The following is an 18,681-nucleotide window of genomic DNA, read 5'->3' on the forward strand; positions in this document are numbered from 1 at the left end:
ATGCACACACACACACACACACACACATGTATAAATCTTTAATATTTTGAGTTGAACACATTGAGGTGGCCTAAAAGTAAGGGAGAAAGAAGAACAAAAATCAGTTGCTAGAGAAGGTCTTAGCAGAGTGGGTATCCGTGGCCTCGTTGATTACAAGCTTCAGAGATGACTTCTTCCCCTCACCCTTGGCTTCCGTCCTCAACAGTGAGTTTCATAACTTCCAGAGCACAGCTGCACCACTAAGAGTCTAGATAATTAAGGAGCAGTTTCATAATTTAAAAAGAAAAAAAGTCAGTTTCAGGAGAAAATGGCAGAAACACCCATGTGAAGTTATTAGGAATTGTAGTAAGTGGGTCTGTTGTGCTAAAAGATATCAAAAAGCTTAGCTCTGGCTTTCTGCAAACTCCAACTCCAGAAGGTTTAAATAAGCATTTAATTTAAAAGAGTGGGATCTGTAGAAGCAACAACAACAAGAAGTAACAGATTTGACTGACTAGAACCTGAGCGCTGAAGTTTTGTCCTGCAATTCAGACCATCTCAGACCTTCTATAATTAATTTACTTTCTCCAGCTTGAGCGCTTGGCAGGGTTGAATGGGTGAGCTGATACAAGCATTATGGACTTGATTTTCCCACTCTGATTTTAAATTCATATTGGATAAATTTTAATAACACTTAATTCTCAATTCAGTTTATTGTATGTATTTTTATATTGAATTTCATTGTAAATATCTGTGGGGTGGTTTTTGTTTTTATCTTTTTTAAATCCATTATCATCCACTTTATCATTGCATCAATAGAATAGTGCAGTAATGTGGCCAAACTGTACAAGATTCATGGACACAGACTCAATGAAAGTTGGCTCGTTCTTTTTCAAAAATTTTTCCACAACTGAAAAGGGAGGCCAGGTGATGCAACTTCACACTCTGGACTTCAAGGACTCTTGAACTTTGGATTACAGGGTTCTGGGAAGCATGCATGTTCTTTCTTGAGCATAAAGAAACTGCTGCAGTTTGGATATGGAAAGTCCCCTAAGGACACATGTATTAACGTCTTGGTCATCAGTAAGGCTCTTTCAGAAGGTAACAGCACCTATAAGAAGTGTGCCCAGAAGGAGGTCTAAGACCTTTGTAGGTCTAAGGCCTTCATAGGTTGGGCCTGTAGGGGGTGATAGCAGGACATTTTTCTTCTTGCTTCTTACCTGCCCATGGTCAGCCTGGACACAGGGCCAGAACCAGGAAGGCTTATGAACCTTATGAACCCTAGGTTAGAACTCCAAGTCAAAATAAAATTCCTTCTTTGTAAGTTGGTTTATCTAAAGTGTTTATAACACAAACCTACTAATACAGAAACTCCCAATGGATCCTTCTGCTCAGGATCCATTCACAGTCTCACATTACTCTTTTCTTTAGAAAGAATCTCCATCTTTGAAATACTGGACTAACAAAAAAAATTAGTTCCACATAATAAATGATCTGAAGTATTAACTGGGATAGTTGGTAACTGGTAAGTAAGAGCTGTTAAATTTTTAAATGTGCCTCTTCTGTATTTGTGATAAAGTCATATCCATGGTGTTGACTATTGCAAAAGCGAATTCTCTCAAATAGTAACTAACTGTTAGGTCTTTTCAAAGAAGAGCATTGTTGCAACTGTAAATGACTGACATTTTTAAAGTTGATGTTCCATGGGGTTTTTTTTTCCAAAGCAGTGAGGAAACCCATAACTATTTTTATCCTTAGCATTCATAAATCTTATCAATGCAGTCCTTTGATTGATGGAGCCTGCTGTTCTTCACCAGCTCTGGACATGGTTAGGATGTTTCCACGGAGAAGCAATGTGCACAGAGAGGACCCAGTGCTGACTAAAGAGGGATGCAATTATAAAAAGCATGGTGTCTGTGGCTGGAGAATCCTACAAATGTATACTTTAGATCAGTGCTTTCTCTTGCTTTAAGAGACTAACCTCCATCCTTTTAATTCCTCCAACCCCTCGACCTCCGTAGTAGGAAGCGTCCACAGTCGGCCACTTCTTGTTGGGCAAAGGATCTTCCTCCTCCTCCTATGGAGATACAGTTTTTAAAAGTGGATCTAATTAATTTATTAAAATATTGCTTAGTCAGAGGTGGGTTGCATTGAGATGTTTTAAATTATTCAATTGTTATGGAAAACTGAAAAAAATTATACATGGGATATACAGTGTGTTTATAATTTCACACAATTCAAGTACTGTTCTACAAGGTATGGTTGATCTTCCCCTTCATCAGATTCTCTCTGCATCACCCAGTAACTAACAGACGTTGCCGTTTGAACTGAGTGTTGTGTGTCTAAAGCAAGTATGCTCAACAATTCAAACTTGAAAAGATTATTCAACGTGGGGCCACATTTCAATTACTTCATCTTTCAGTATATATGTAACTTTGAAGTATAAAATTTATAATGAAAAGACAAACATTAAAGAAGCCCTGAAAACACACAATACCAAAACATCCCTTCCTTTATGTTGCTAGTCCGATGACAGCTAACAGAGTGATACAATAGCAATTATCACTCTGAAGAAAGTAATGACACCTTTCAACAGCCAGATTGGATATTTTAACAATTTTAGAGAAGTGTCATCAGGACCACTAATACATGATTATAAAACCATATTAAATCCTCATGTACTTTCCATCCTATAACCAGTCTGTCTATGTCTACCCATGAAGGGCCCATTCCTCTAGTACATTAAAGAACTCATAAGATAAAAAGTTGCAGTTGGTTTATCACAAATCAAAAAGTACATACTTGGCTGTCACAAAAATAGAATTGGTCTAATTTTGGAATGCTATTTATATATAAAAATAAAAGAACCCCTGTATCCCTTTACCAGGCATGCGCTTACCTCCACTGGTGCAGGAGGTGGTGGGGGAGGGTCCTTGATAACCTGTCACAAAATAGAACAAAATAAAATGTAAAAGGTTCCATTGCATAAGAAAAGGTAAGAGTGAACAAAATAATGGCTACGGTGGCAACTCCAGAGATGGGGTTAAGATTTATGACAAAATGTGAGTCAAATGAAGCTGACTTAACGTTATGGAGTCTATAGCCCCTTTATTAAGAAGGGAGTATTTTTATCTTTTCCAACCTGCACATCTAAAGGGAACACTATTGTCAGCATTTTACTCAGTCAGATCAAAGCCAACCCAAATTTCTTCCCAATGTTCCCTTCCAGTGTTCACTCTTTCCAAAAGCAGACTACAAACGGCAGAAGAATCAACAAACCCTTTCTTCTTTCTAGTACCTTCTCCGAAATCTTCCCAGATCCTATAAATTCCTTGAAATATTTCTCTACCCTCTCTCTGCCATGAATTTCTGTCTTCTCAAAGAGGATTATAATTTTTATGATATTCCCAGATACCTCTATCTTCCTTCCCAAGATATATCAGAGTTCTTGATTTTATCTAGCTTTAGGAAAAAAATCTCCTTGCACATGCCAATTCGAGTTTCATGTGAGCCTTGCCTTCCCTCTGTGTTCCCATGATTTATCAGAGTGGTATTGGTATAAAATATTCTTTTAAGGATTTAGGGCAGAAGACAAAGGTGAAAGTCAGAGGGAAAGGGAGATGAATGGGGTGGAAAGATTAAAGAAAATGAGGAGGAAAAGGAAAAGAAGGAAGGGAAATAGGAATGAGGGAGGAAAGAGAGAGAAGGAGGGAGGAAACACAGAAAAGAGGAAAGATAAAGAAATAAGAAAAGATTTTTTTATTCTGTTCTCGCTGTCACAACTCAAAATCAAGGACTTAGAATTCCATGAACTTTAAAGATGTCAAACACATTTTTCAACTCATGCAAAGCACACACAAACCAAAACTTCGATATTCTAAAAATTCCCTACCAAGTAGTGGTTCCAATTATGTTTGGACAGCTGCAATAGAGAAATTCACTGCTTCATAAAACATCATTTAACTGGCAAGAAACTCATCATTTGAAAGTTTTTTCCCCACACAAAGCCAAAACTTCTCTTTCTAACAGTTTCCACACTTCAGCCCTGGTCTTGGAGTCTGGAAAATGTGTGCACACAGGCACATATACATAACACAACACACACACACACACACACACACACACACACACACTTTTACTTCCTAATGGAAAGAAATGCTTGGTTTTAGAGGCTAGAATATTTACTGCATTTTTATTTGAGAGCTAAATACATAAACCATTTTTAATAAAATGGTTGTGTGCTACCTGGGTTATTCTGTTCGTTTTCTTTAGTATATATTCATGAGTTGATATCATAACTACAGTTTCCTTAAGCTAAAATAACATTTTTAAATATGGCTGAATGATTATATTCAATGGTGTTTTGGGCCAAAGTAGTTGGGGCCTCATGCTTCCTTGACTCTTCTCAGTGTTTTAATTGATGGGTTTCACAAAAAGAACACACAAGATTGGTAGGGGGAACTGGTAAGATAGAGAGAGAGAAGAAATTGGAGGGGAGGGGTCAGAGGTGAGAGATTTCATCAAACATATTATAAGCATGTGTGACTTTCTCAAAAAGTAAAAGGCCATAGCAGGAAAATACAATTACTAATAGCCTTGCTCTTGGTAGTCTATCATTACAGTACATTTTCACCAATGATTACGTGAAATTCTTGTGGTAAAAATTAAACAACTAGCACCCTTCGGTCCCTTTAGCAAGTCTTCATTCTAATCTGTGTTCTTCTAACAGGAGCTTAATCAATCATCCCCCCACCCCAGTCAAAATGAATTCTAAGTTCCAATGCACATGGCTCAAATGAAGAAAGTATTGGATTTTATTGAAAGGCTTTGGAATTTGCATCTCTCTTGGTTTGTCACATGTTCTCTGGAGTTCTCTCACCAGAGAAAGAACAAAATATACCCTTCTCTCCCACTAAGACCGAATATATCTGAGACCACTTTCGTTTCATAGTAAAGATTTCAAATACACTCTTTTAGCATGTGCCTCTTGCAAGGGCAAATATAATTTAATATAAACAGAACCTTTAGCTTGATCATACCATCCTGAAGATCACTGTCCAATCCCATCACTAACTCTTCCTTTTTATTTCCTAGATGCCCACTAATAGAGGGAAAATTGAGTTTCAAATTAAGATCCTTCTGTGAGGATGCAGAATTAAGAGCAATTACTGCTCTTGCAGAAACCCAGACTCATTTCCCAGAACTCATGTGGTGGCTCACAACCGCCCAGAACTCTAGGTCCAGGGGAACCAACGCCCCTTTTTGATCTCTGCAAATACGTTTATGCATGTAGCACAATGCATATACTCAAGCACACATGCACACACATAAAATAATTTTATATTTAGAAAATCTTTATGTGGTCACTTCTATCAAACTTAGCCAGGACAAGAGGTACTTTTGTGTGTTTCTGTTTCACTGGGAAGCTTTTACGTTTCGAAATCCATATTATGGAAATATCAAGCCTCTTTGGAGTAGATCTGTATGACCCAACAGTACTCTTGTCAGAGTTCTAAGGTCTCAGTGTGATTGGTAATCAGTATCCACAATGCTCTGCCTCAATATTCTCTCTCTATGTATCTTACTCCAACCAGATTGATAATCCCCCTAATCCCTTAAAATATATGGACATTAATGTTTTAGGTCATGATCAAGTTTCAAGTGAAATACTGATATAAATATGAAATTATACAGAAAGAACTCATCATAATAAAATACTGCTAATTTTAATAGTCATCATTTTTTCTCTGTTAACCAATAAAGCTAGTGAACCTGTGGATTTAACAGGAGTAAGAGATCCATAAGATCATCCCAATTTTCAACATCTTGGAATAAACTGGATTAATATTAGGTTCTCTCCAACATGAAAATGGTTATAAGAAACTAAAAATACATACATCACAGTATTTCTTGTTTCTATGACTTTGTATAATTACATATCAATGTGTGAGCATGCACCTTGTATTCATCTCATTCCAGAAAAGATCCTATCAGAGGTTATTTCTTCAGGCAATATGAAAATGTTGATGTGTATGACCAATTTTAAATGTAGAGAGATGCTGAAGTCTGAAAGTACACATGCTTAATAATGAAAATGGAGCCTTATGTTCTGCTTCAGGCAAGTCTCAGTCTACTGAGTAAAGAGACACACCCTTCATCACAACAAATGGTAGGAAGCTTCAGGACAGGACCCAGAACCCCCAGAACCGGGTTGGACCATGTTCTCTTACTAACAGTGTCTATCCTTTCCTTGTGTTGCCATGTGGTAGACCTTCTGTCCTCTTTCATGTTCATGAGCCTGTAAGACTACTCTGCTGATGCCCATTTTAAGCATAGCCAAATAGAAAGCTCTAATTTCAACAATCCCCCCATGAGTATAAACAAAGAAAAAAGAATAAATTTAAAATTCAGGTCTATCGCTTAAAACAATCTACCTCCAAACACTGAGTTTAGTTCCACTACATGCGATACATTCAAAGGAAAGGTTGGAAGACCAAGGAAAAGTCTGTGGTATACCAGTTGTTTTCTAAGCAGTGTTACTGAGAAATCATGCATGCTAGAAAATTTGTTACATGAAGTGTGTGCTAGAGATGAGATTTACACCATTTCAGAGCATTGCACGTCTGCCTTTAGACCCAGCACCACTTAGAAATTTCAGGACAAGAAATAAACTAGTTCTCTTACATTTCAGAATATTCCTCTCCATGATACCATGTGGCCTCCTAAGCAACAAAGGGGAAAAAAAAAAAAGAAAATAATGCGTTGCAAATTGTCCCTAAAGCCAAAAATTGACAGGAGTCTACATGGAAGCAGTAACCCTGCATGCCAGTAAAATTAGTTTGTGGGGGAGAAAGAAAAACTTAGTGTGGTCCAAAAGCATTAAAAATAACAGTCGTGAGAAACTCACTCTTACATTAAATAGCACAAGAGCACATTCACTCCAGAGAAGAATGTATTCATGTGCACCATATTTCATGAGAATGTGCAGGTTTTAAAAGGCATAATATTGCCTAGTTGCCAGGATTTTTTTCCACTTAGCATCCTTCAGCTCTGTATTGAAAATTCTGGAAAACACTTCCACCACTTTATGAACCATATGGAGAGTTTGAGTCTCCTCCAATTTTTTTTCCGTTTGTTATTATCATCGTCGGGGTGGTGGGGGGATTACATCTCGTCTCCTTAGCTGCTAGAATGAAGATTTCAGTTTGGAGGAGAGCCGATTTCTTAAACATTAAAAAAAAAAAAAAAAAAAAAAAAAAAGTTAGCTGCTTCAGGCAACAGTCCTTTTGATCGGCTCATTAACACTTTTCAAATGTTCGAGTGATGTGGGCATTCTTTGCGCGAGGAAATGTCAGCACGGGAGCCTGCAGCCAGCTTGATGCAATCATATGTTCTGATACTCAGAAAAAAAATAGTGAAAGAACTGTCAACATTGAACTGCTTTGGAGTTTTAAAATAAGATACAGTATAATGACTGTGGATAAGTAGTGTTTCAGAAGTAATTTTTGCCAGTAACTACAAGAAAACCATCTAAGAGCTACAAGCCTGCAGACAACGTGGAGAACACTCTGAGTATTTACAGGATTTTAAATATATATATGCACACATATATATGTAATATATATAATAAAATATATAAATCATTTTCCCTTTTCTCCTTGACAAAACTATGGATCAAGGGCAGTGAGCTTTTTTTTTTTTCATTCTAGACTACTTAAACCCTAGGTTCCCTTAAATTTGTACTTAGAAAGTCCTTTTCTGAATCCCTTAGCTGAACACTGAAAATAGTCCAGTTATCTCATCCTTCTTTTCTCTTTTAGCAAATTCACTAGTCTTCAGAGAGTCTTACCTTAAACCAAAAAAACCAGAAGTCAGAAATCTACACAGTAAATACAACCTATAAAGGTCACATGGAACATGGGACGAACACTATAAATGTATATCCTGCCAGCAGTTGCAAAAGGTGCTGCTGTCATACATAGACCAAGAAGAACTTGATACTGTTTCTAAAATGATGCTGTTGGAAAATATCACCGTGGAAGCAATACATCCTAGCATCTATCACACTGTATGAGGCAACTGAACATAAATCATTTTAATTAATGGTGCAAGGAAGGCATATTAAAATTTAAATTACTTCTGTTTTATTGCGCATTCCTCCCAAAATCGGGCTTCTCTGAAAGTAACTCAATAAAAGTACCAGGAGCCCTCCTCAACAATAAAATGCAAGTGCAATATAGAAGTGTTATTACTTGTAAAGGGAACAGCACAGCTGTTGCTGGCTAAGAAAATTATTCTATAGAGCTCTGGTCGGAAACATGACCATGAAGTTTAACTTGTAAGTAAATTGTTCTTTCAAAAGGACACTTTTAAGTTGTTTTCTAATTTAAGAGTCACAAACCCTTTAGGTAACATCCTAAGTGCCCTAAAGACACAATGAATGAATGTAACAGTGTTTCCTTGAGAATGGAGAACTTTGGCTAAGGACGCTAGGCTAACACCCGACTGCATTGTTTCCAGAATAATCAACCTTATTTGCAGCTGTGTACCATGCTAGTTGACAATAATCCAGAAAGCCTCTGTTTGCCACCTCATTAGCCTTACATCTGTAATTCTGTGGAGTGTTTGGCTATCCCAAATGATGCTACTATCTGGCTGTCTTTTCTGCTGTCCTGTTTAGTGAAACAAATCTGCCAGAAACACAACATGTCCTCTAAGCTAAACAGAAATGAAAACATCTACATATTCTGATAGCTTATTGCCCTGCTGGAGCCGTTCACAAACACCACACAATCTACAGATGATGAATGGTAGGCCTGTTCATCCAGCTTCTTGTAAGAGCTCTCTTGCTAAAATATCAATAGATAAAACCTCCTGGGCCAAATTTCCTCCTGTTTCTGATTCTGTATGAGAGCCAGGCATGCAGAGGACACTACCTGTGGCATTTTCAGTCACCATCACCCCTCCCTCTTATTCTTAAAAGGCACTCCTTAAAACGAATGGCAAGACAGAAAAGTATAAACAATCACAGTAAAGGCATCTTGAGTGGCTAGCTTTTAAGAGACTTCTCTGCTTTTTCTTTTGTTTCTGATACTCTGCTTTAACAGCCTGGTGAATCTACAGGAACTTTCTCATACTAACAAAGAAAAACTCAAATGCCTGGGATTTGGAGTACTTGAATAATATTGAAATTATATTATAGTTATAAATATATATTCATTTGTCAAATCTATTAAAAGTCTGTTGCAGGAACAGAGATGCTTTTTATTAACTTACTAAGTAATGAGACCAAGTAACTGGCATAGTACCTATCATACATGTGAAGTAGGTGTCTTAGTCAGGGTTTCTATTCCTGTACCAAACATCATGACCAAGAAGTAAGTTAGGGAAGGAAGGGTTTATTCAGCTTACACTTCCACATTGCTGTGCACTACCAAATGATGTCAGGACAGGAACTCACACAGTGCAGAAACTTGGAGGCAAGAGCTGATGCAGAGGCCGTGGAGGGTGCTGCTTACTGGCTTGTTTCCTCTGACTTGCTCAGCTTGCTCTCTTATAGAAGCCAGGATTACCAGCCCAGGGATGGCAGCACCCACAATGGGCCCTCCCACCCTTAATCACTAATTGAGAAAATGACTTACAACTGGATCTTATGGAGGCATTTCCTCAAGGGAGGCTCCTATCTCCATGATAACTCCAGCTTGTGTCAAGTTGACACATGAAACCAGCCAGTGCAGTAGGGATGCATGTAAAATACATTTTAGAATTACCTGAACTACAGACGTGTTATAGAAACTGAGTTTTCTAGTGGTGACAGTCTTCAGAACTCCTAGGACTTTCAGGGACCATAAGCCAATAATGAAGGCAAAGGATAGATTTCCATTACTGGTAGGTACAAAGACTTCTTTTCCATAGAGATTCATAATCCCTCTGTTAGAAAATGCCCTGTGGGTTGCATGTAGTGGCAACTCCATAAGAGCTAAACTGAGTCTACTTTAGATTTTATTACAATGGTGAAGTCCAATTCGATGGAAGTACTAAACGTGTGTTTTCTATTGTGTGTTCATTTATAAGAGACAAGTTTGCAGGAAAAATGAAAGAACCAGGCATGCTGGGAAACAACTACAAATTCCTTCCAGCCCAATATGTTTCCACAGCCAACAGGACTTATTTTACAGCGAGCAACAGAGCGCTCTATTTTAAAGCTGATGTGGGTGGATACAGACACTACATCTCTCAGTGTCTGTGATGGCATTGTTCAAGAAGATGCCCCAGAAGAAGTATTTACTGAACCTTTATTTGTTATTTGGTTATGTTGATACCACTGGGCATATTTATAATGAATAACAATCACAGCACCTGTTTTCATGAACTTGCTGAGCTAAATGGAAGATAAAAGTTTAAATAATCATACTAACTACTTGCTTATTTAGACATTTACTTCCACATCATCAATAAAATGTACTATTTCACCCTATGCATTTTGACTAAACTCAGTATAAAATAGTGCAGAAATAAAGCTTCTGATTTTCATTTGTTCCTTGTGTCCTGGAATGAAGTCGGAACAGTTAACAGCCACATGCTAGCTTCATAGATACCATGATTATCTAAATGCCCCATGCCTGCTAGTCTCTGGCGGGCCAAACACCAATCTCTAGCTTTCCAGAAGAGTCACAGCACCACAACGAAATTTGTTAGGCACTTCTTACAGGTAGTATCATCCTAGATAACCTGTCCATGGATCCTGCTTTCTGATGATGCTAGTAATACATATGCTTTAGACATTTCTATGAATTATAATCTGACACTGTTTTGATCTCACTCTGAGACAGGAAGTCTATTCAGTACATTAAGCATTATACATGCTATTTGACAGTTAACCATAATAAACCAAAAATGCTTTATTCTATTTTTATTTTATTACATTTATTTAGTACCATAATAGGAATATGGAAGTCAGAGAACAATTTGGGGGAGCCGATTATCTTTCCACATGTTGGATTCTTCCAGCTATTGAACTCAGATCATCAGGCTTGTTGGCAAATGCCTTTATCCCTACGGCATACCTCCTGCTTTCCAAAATCTATAGTCCCAACGAGTCGCTTCCAACTTGGGAATATCAGAATCAATCTAAAGATACAATTTTTTCTTATTGCTGCAACCAAGAGTTATCAAAACACATGTGGTTTAAAACACTAAAGATTTGTGTCCATTCACTCCTGGAGTCAAGAGTTTGAATTGAGTATAATGGAGTTAAAAGTTGGCTGTTGGCTAGTGGCTTCCTTCTGCAGGCTGCAGGGGAGACTGTCCCTTGCTCTCCCAGCTTCTGCTCATGTCAGTGTTCCTTGTCTTGATGTCTGCCTCAGTACAATCTGTCTCCGTTGTGCTGTCTCCCCTCTTTCTGGTTTTACTCATAAGGGTTGTGGTTACGTATAGAGCCCAACTAAACCATTCAAGACAATCTCTCTATTGCAAAAGCCTAAATCATTCAGTCCTCAAAGCACCTCAAGTCTCTCGAGTGAGTGCAAATGTTCTAAAAGACACAGGACATCCTTTTGAATGAGGGTCTAATTAAAATCCAAACTGTCTTCTACAGTAGGTCTCAGCTTAGCACTTCTCAAAGCATACCACAACACACACACACACACATGCAGGCACACACGCAGGCATGCACACATACACACACACATGCAGGCACACACACAGGCATGCACACACACATACACACACACACCTGAAGTGTTCTTTATTAACTGCATATTTTCTTTCTTCTTCAAAACATATTTGAGATCACAGACACAGTCAGGTGCCTCTGACGTTGTTGCCCTTCACATGTTGCTATTGGGTACTTACAGTCCTTCATTTACATGTCTAGCCCACATTTCTTGCTTCCATATTAAAATATGAAGTTTCATATCATATTGAAAGAATGTATGATTCTCCAGCTCCTAGCACAGTAGTTTCCACCTTCTACATGGTCAACACATGGTCATCAAAGGCTGAAGGGAGGATTTTGCCTGCCCCATACCCCAGCTTTTAAGCCTCATTAGAGCACATTTGCTACAGTTCACATCCCACCCAGGTGGGACTACAAGTTCACACTCAGGGCCTGCTGCTTTTCATTCTGTTTCCAAGTGTGAAGCAAAAGTGGCTGCCCTGGCAAACACATTTCAGTACTAATGGGAAGCCAAGCTATTTCTGCAGCTAGGGACTCTCCCTGAAATCCTATAACGTGCCTGAAGGGGCTTCTCAATGCCTTGCATAGCATAGGTTCGTGGTTTATTATCTGCAGAGTCTCAGGTTAGAATGGACCTGTTTCACAAGCTGATGCTAGAGTCTCCTTTATAATATCCAAATTTATGTTCTAAAACTACATTTCAGAATAATAACAACTTCCTGAAAATGGTCCATATCAGTTCTTTTTTTTTATGTATCTTTAAGGGAACAGTGACACACTTGGACACTTTTGCACCCTGTGACCAATAGTAAATGAAATTACTACCTAATGAAGGGAGGAATCCGCCACCGTGAAATTTAAATTAAAAATGCAAGGAGCACAAATCACATTAGGGCACCTTTTTGCTTTTTAATTTGAGACTCAAGAATGCCATCCACCCCAAAATAGCCGTGTCTAAGGTAATCAAGATTATATCGGGGAAACTTTTTGAGCATAAACTGCTGTGGCAGCAACTTGATGAGTTCAGCAAAGAGACAGGAAGCGTCTCGTCCCTCCTGATGTCTGAGTCAATGCCGTGCCTCCTCTGTGGGCCAGCTACCCTGAGGTAGGGGATCCTAAGGCTGCCTCAGGAAAACAGACTGCAGTACACGTGATAAGAAACATAGCCAGAATATAAACCATGGCCTGATACTGTGAGAAGTTGAAATCGCTTAGCAAAGGGGAAGGGGAAAGGCAGTCAGTCTTTTGTGTGATGAGATAATGAAAGCGTGCTTACGTAAGTAACACTCTCAAAACAAGAAATACACAGAATACACTGACAGATTTTCCTGGGATAATCTTTTCTATGATAAACTCTATATAAAGGGGATTAAGTAAAATATACATACATACATACATACATACATACATACATGTGTGTGTGTGTGTGTGTATTTTATGCACTATCATGTAGAAGGCTGAATATTACCTCTCTAACCTAATCCCTGGCACTGTGAATAAAGTACCTTACATGGTTAAGGGGTTGTGATGATTAACACCCCTGAGATAATGGGCCAATCTGGGATCTACAGGTCTTTAACATCGGGTAGCCTTCCCACTTGGATTCAGTTGGAGAGATCTGTAAGTCGGGGGATATGACACAGAGGGACTGACTCTGGTGTGATGAAAGAGTCACAAGGCAAGGAATGAGGCTTCCTCTTTAAACAGGAAGTGATAAGGAAAACAGACTCTGTCCCAGAGCTTTGGATAGGCGTGGGTCCCCAGGGAAGCCCATCAGCCCAGCAAGCCTTGTGTAAGCGCTGTAGTGGATTAACCACTAGATAAAGATGTGAGGTGCTTTTGTAAGTCATATGGGTAGCGACCTGTTAGGACAACAGAGGGAGTTCCACAGTCCAGACTTTTGCATGTGCTTTCTGTAAACGTTAAAATGGCATAAGCTGTTTGTCTGTTTCTAAAAGGACCTGTTTCACTGATAGCCTAAGTTCTGCATTGGACTTACCTCTAGAACACGTTACAGTTGTAAGATAAAAGAACATCCTGTGTAATAGATCTTCAAAGATATGCATCTATGAGCCTTTAAACAGCCACAGAACCCGTGGCTCTCCTGGTGGTGGTGGAAAGCAGCATCCATTTATCAGAACTATTCCTGAGCTTGAGTGGAAATGACTTTCATCCCAGCTACCTCCAATCTCCTGGCACTTCTCTCCTGAGCTCCAAAGTGTCTTTGAGGAGGGCTTTATGCTACAAGTATTAGCAAGTATTTTCTAGGATTTACTATAGTTATAAAATAATGGAGATTCAAGTTGCCAATTAAAACTTTGCTGTTGTAATTGCTGGATTAATCCATTCCTTAATTAATTTGGGGGACCATGTGACATGCATTCATATACCAGGCCTTACTTTGAAAAAAAATTAATAAGAGTTGAAAATTCTTCTTACCACTTTGCAGCAAAGGGGCCAAAACCACCACATCAAGGCAGCACCCAAGAGCAGCAACAACACCAAAATAGCTATGATGGCTGCAATCCCATTGGTCTGTAGAGGAAGAAAATAAAGAATAAAAAGTGAAGTTTAAGATCAAAACCCATAAGCTCTTTATCCTTTGAAGGAAGTACACACTGGGTGAAAATGGCCAGACAATATCAGACCAAGATTCTGTTCCACTCTTTTAAATGTTATTAATGTATTTTTTAATTGTAAATTTTTTTGTATCTCACTTATAGCATGTTATATCAGGCGAAAATGGTTAACAAGAAATGCTGCATCTTCCAACATGCTGCAGACTGATTTAAATATGTCTTAAAAGAATGTGAGAGCCACAACTTTTGAGGATTAAACAAATGGTCCCTTAGGGACTTTTGTGCTTAGGCAACAATTACATCGGTTCAAGTCCAATTTCTTCCAGGCAAAATTTCCCCAGGTTTTATGGTGATACAACAGCAATTACTTTATACACTTGGAGGGTGAGGTAGATATAAAATGCAGGTTGATAAGAAAAACAATGCCTGTGTCTCAATGAAACTTCAGTCTGATAAGTCCTTCCTCCCACTGACTTCTGGTCACATATGACGCAGGCAAGACCTACACTTACGTTTCTCCACTGTCTGTCCACCGAGTTCCTCTACCCTTTGGGTACCTGCTCTGGGTCCGGCCTATAAGTGGCACTGTAGCAACCATTGAGTCATCCTTCAGGCCTCAGGCTAACTGTTTCTAGTAGGAACCCTTCCTTCCTAAGAGTCCACAGCTACAAATGCCCCACTGGATCAGGTGACAAATTTAGACAGAATTCTCCTACATTTTAATGGCAGTGTTTTTACAATGGAATTAACTATGAGCTTTGGATGATTTAATTCCATTTTTCTGTCCTGACTGTGCATCTCCTAGGTATCCCAAGGCCATTTACCCATCAGCTTTACCACTTGATGCTCCTTGCTTGACATTTGCAAGCTACATACCAAGAAAGTGAACTCCAAATCAACAAGACTCCACGTGACACAGGTGTCAAAATGGACATCCACACTTTCATTTCATAAACAGAACTTGGCACTGACTTTACATGAAAACAGTGTCTCTTCCAAATCCAACGTCTCTGGGACTCCCAGGAAAGCTATTTTAGTTGGTTATCTTTTGTTGGATTTGTTTGTTTTTAAGAGAGAAAGAACTCAGGAGGGAAAAACAAAGAGGAAGAAATACTCTATCGAGAACTTTAGACAAGCATCTAAATACCGTCTTCTTAAGGAGAACACAAGACAAGTGAGTATAGATTGGGAAAGAACAGGAAGCCCATCCTCTTTCCCCACAAGTTGAACACTTAAAATACAAACCACACCACCCCCACAGGCAGCTACAGTAAGTACCACACTAGGAAGGCAGGAATATGCAGGACAAGCACTTCCTAGAAGTCCGTGAGAAACTGCAGTGGACTCTGGGAGAACCCTATGCATTCTTGGTCTTACTTTCAGCCTCAGGATCTTGTGGAGATTCTCAACCCCTACTTAGGCCTGGCAACTCAGCAATTTACTCTCAGTGTGGCTGTGCTGTACACCTTCAGGGAGAACTCTGTGAACATCCAGATCTCCTCCCTTTTTTCACATTTATATCCTTTTCACAGACGAGGAAACGCAAATGAAGGCCATGAGTCAGCAAAAACTGCAGCTGATTTGTTCTTCCTATGCATGTTCAATGAACAAGAAACTCACAAACCTATGCTGACTTTTGAAATGTTAAGTAGATAAGCACTTAAAATTCTTGATTTTTTCCCCTCAAAATCAAGGGTTTCTATTAGTAAAACTGACAAATACAATGTGTCTCCACAAAGGAATCAGTGTGATGAAGGAAGTAATTTCATTGTCCACATAACTTTATAAACAAATTAAGAAAAGGCCAAGAATGAAAACAAGAGTCCTATGAGCTGGCGCCAAGGTGTGGACCTGAAGCCAGATGAGGAAGAGCATGAAAAGAGGTCTTGTCACTCCTAGAGCTGTGTCACGATCACAAACTAAAAGTGTCTCACTTTTACTCAGAAATGTTGTCAGTACACAGACCTCCAGTTGAAAAATCCTCAAAAACATTCAACTCATGAATGTCATTTTTTTCTTGAATTAAATGGATTCAATATATGTGACAGACATCTAAAAATGCTTTCCCATTCATCTAAACCATACCTGAGAAGCCAATACCAAAGGCTAGACTGTTAAACAGGTGCCAAGGCCACATACTGAATATGCACTCCTGTAGCCAATGTGTAATAGAGATGGAACTCAAACAAATAATGACACTATGAAGTCTGAGGAAGGAGACCCAATAGACGCATGGGGGAACCTGGCAGGCAATGCTTGAGGAAGGATGAGCAGGTGAGGGAACTGTGTAGTCGCAATGAAAGGCCTTTCACAAAAGAGAGAAGCCACTGTGGAGGGAGCATAGAGTCTGAGAGAGTGAATGCTACCTGAAGGGACCCAAGAAGGCAAACAGAAACCTCTGGAAGGCTGAGTCCAGTTCTCTAGTAAACATCACATGGGATTTGGGTTGGGGGTGACTCCCACAATCACTTTGCAAAGAAAGCACTAACATTTGTAGAGGCAGAAGCTTTTATAACATCACCACCGAGGGACCACTGTCACTCAGACACATCTGTCACCAAATGGTACCAAAAGGGAACTCTTCATATTCTACCTCATAACTGGTCATCCTTCCCACACCTCAAGAAAAAAAAAAGGGGGGGGACTATTCTAAGTCTCCTTCTTACGCCCATGAATTACATTTATTCTCTTTAGACAAAGGGCTATAACTTTAACAATCTATTGAAATTTAATCTCAATCATCCCCCCCACCACCACCCAACCCAGTGGGACTCCTTCTTTCCCACGCTTCTTAGACTACAGGAATGCTACAAGACTTGGTGTCAATATTTTCATTTTGTTCCTTTTCACACAGTGGCTAGAGGGATCCTTGTAAGCATTAAGTGTGTGTCTCTGTTCGAGCTTCTTTCTGTAACTGGGAAGAAAGTCTCAAGGTTCACAGTAGGTCACACAGGATCAAATATCCTACAGCCCTCCCACCACAGAGTCTTCCTCATCAAGACCCCACTTTCCCTGCCATGTTTCCACTCTTCTTTAGAAGCTGTCTCACCTCCTGCTCTGGCCGACCAGCCTTTCTGCACAGACCTTCCTGTCACTCACGGTCTTGAGGACTCACCTCGTCACCTTTCCAGCCTTGACTCAAAAGTCATCAACTCACCGAGACTCAACTCGACCCCTTACTCAATGTTTAATATTCTATCTCCAGCTATTCCCCACTTCTGACATACCAGAATTCACTTTCTAAACAATTTATTCTTCAACAATTCTTTATTTTAATTCAATCAAATTATTGATTATTTTAATTCAATTAAATTAAATTATTTAATTCAATTTATTTTAATTCAATTTATTCTTTAGAATATGAATAATTCTCCTTAGAGCTCACCAGGCTCAGATAAGTTGGCTGTATACATCCATACCAGATGAGCCATTCTATCTCAGAGTCTCTGCACATCAAACTGAACTAGCTCTTGACTACAAGACAGAAACAAATACCTGTTTTCCTGCCTGCTGGGAAGAAAGTTTTAAAAGGGGGAAGGGTGTGAAGGAGGGTGAGAAGGATGGAGAAAGAGTGTCATTTCAGGGAGCTAAGCCCTGAGCAACTAACCTCATAGCACAAATATTTGTTAACCTCGATCAACCACATCCTGAGAGGAGAAAAACCAAAACATTACAACATCCACAAAACCTAGATGTTGCAAAAAAGAATTGCTATTCACAAAACAGAAAGAAATGTTAATAAAAATTACCCAGAGAGCTTAAGAGGCTCAAAAGCCTGTGTGGAATCTTCAATTTTTTTCCTACAACATTGTCTTACTGTAGCAAACAGAAAACCCTGAAGGGGCAACATTGTGTCTCCTGAATCAGTGCAGCAAAGCATGATATGGGAAAATCTTAAGCTTGCTACTTTAGACTTTTGGAGGAAAAGAGAATTTCTTGGTGTTCCTTTATTTGCATCTACATATAGAATAATAGCTGGGCAGTCAGTCTAATCTAGTTTAGAGTGTCCTGTTTCTGTGTTCAACAAACCAACATCAAAACTTTCTGTCAATATACAAAATTAACTACCATGGGGAGGTGGGGGGAACTGCCTCAATGGCGTTTATGTTTCAAAACACTGAATTCTGGGTGATGCAAAGAAATAACCCAACTGAAATATAGTTTCAAGTTTCACGACTACAAGCTCTCAGAATGAGATTTTTTACATTAGAAAGCACAGACTGAGTCTACATAGACAAAATGAAAATGTCACCTGTTAAATCTCACCAGTAATTTCAAAACTTGATTAACATTTTGGTTACTAAATTCTAATCTTCATAATAGAAAAAAAATACTTCCATATTTAACCTCCTAAAAATAATGCTTCATTTCTATTTTCTTACTTTTTTAAATCTAAAGTATGACTTTGGGGGTTTTTATAAATATTAAAATCTAATGTATATTAGA

At 38.9% G+C, this 18,681-nt stretch overlaps 1 protein-coding gene across 1 annotated transcript in view; it reads right to left on the bottom strand.

Annotated features, from left to right (window-relative positions):
• Antxr2 (ANTXR cell adhesion molecule 2) overlaps nucleotides 1–18,681 on the bottom strand; it is a 135,966-nt gene that overhangs the window by 59,286 nt on the left and 57,999 nt on the right. Inside the window, exons 12-14 of the mRNA XM_021163097.3 lie at nucleotides 14,096–14,191; nucleotides 2,879–2,920; nucleotides 1,961–2,056 (exon numbers count right to left, since the gene is read on the bottom strand). Coding sequence (XP_021018756.1) covers nucleotides 1,961–2,056; nucleotides 2,879–2,920; nucleotides 14,096–14,191 — 234 coding nt within the window. The remainder of the gene's footprint in view (nucleotides 1–1,960; nucleotides 2,057–2,878; nucleotides 2,921–14,095; nucleotides 14,192–18,681) is intronic.

Source organism: Mus caroli, unplaced genomic scaffold (genome assembly GCF_978045245.1).
Source record: "Mus caroli unplaced genomic scaffold, Mus_caroli_1 scaffold_4, whole genome shotgun sequence".
NCBI classification, from domain to species: domain Eukaryota; kingdom Metazoa; phylum Chordata; class Mammalia; order Rodentia; family Muridae; genus Mus; species Mus caroli.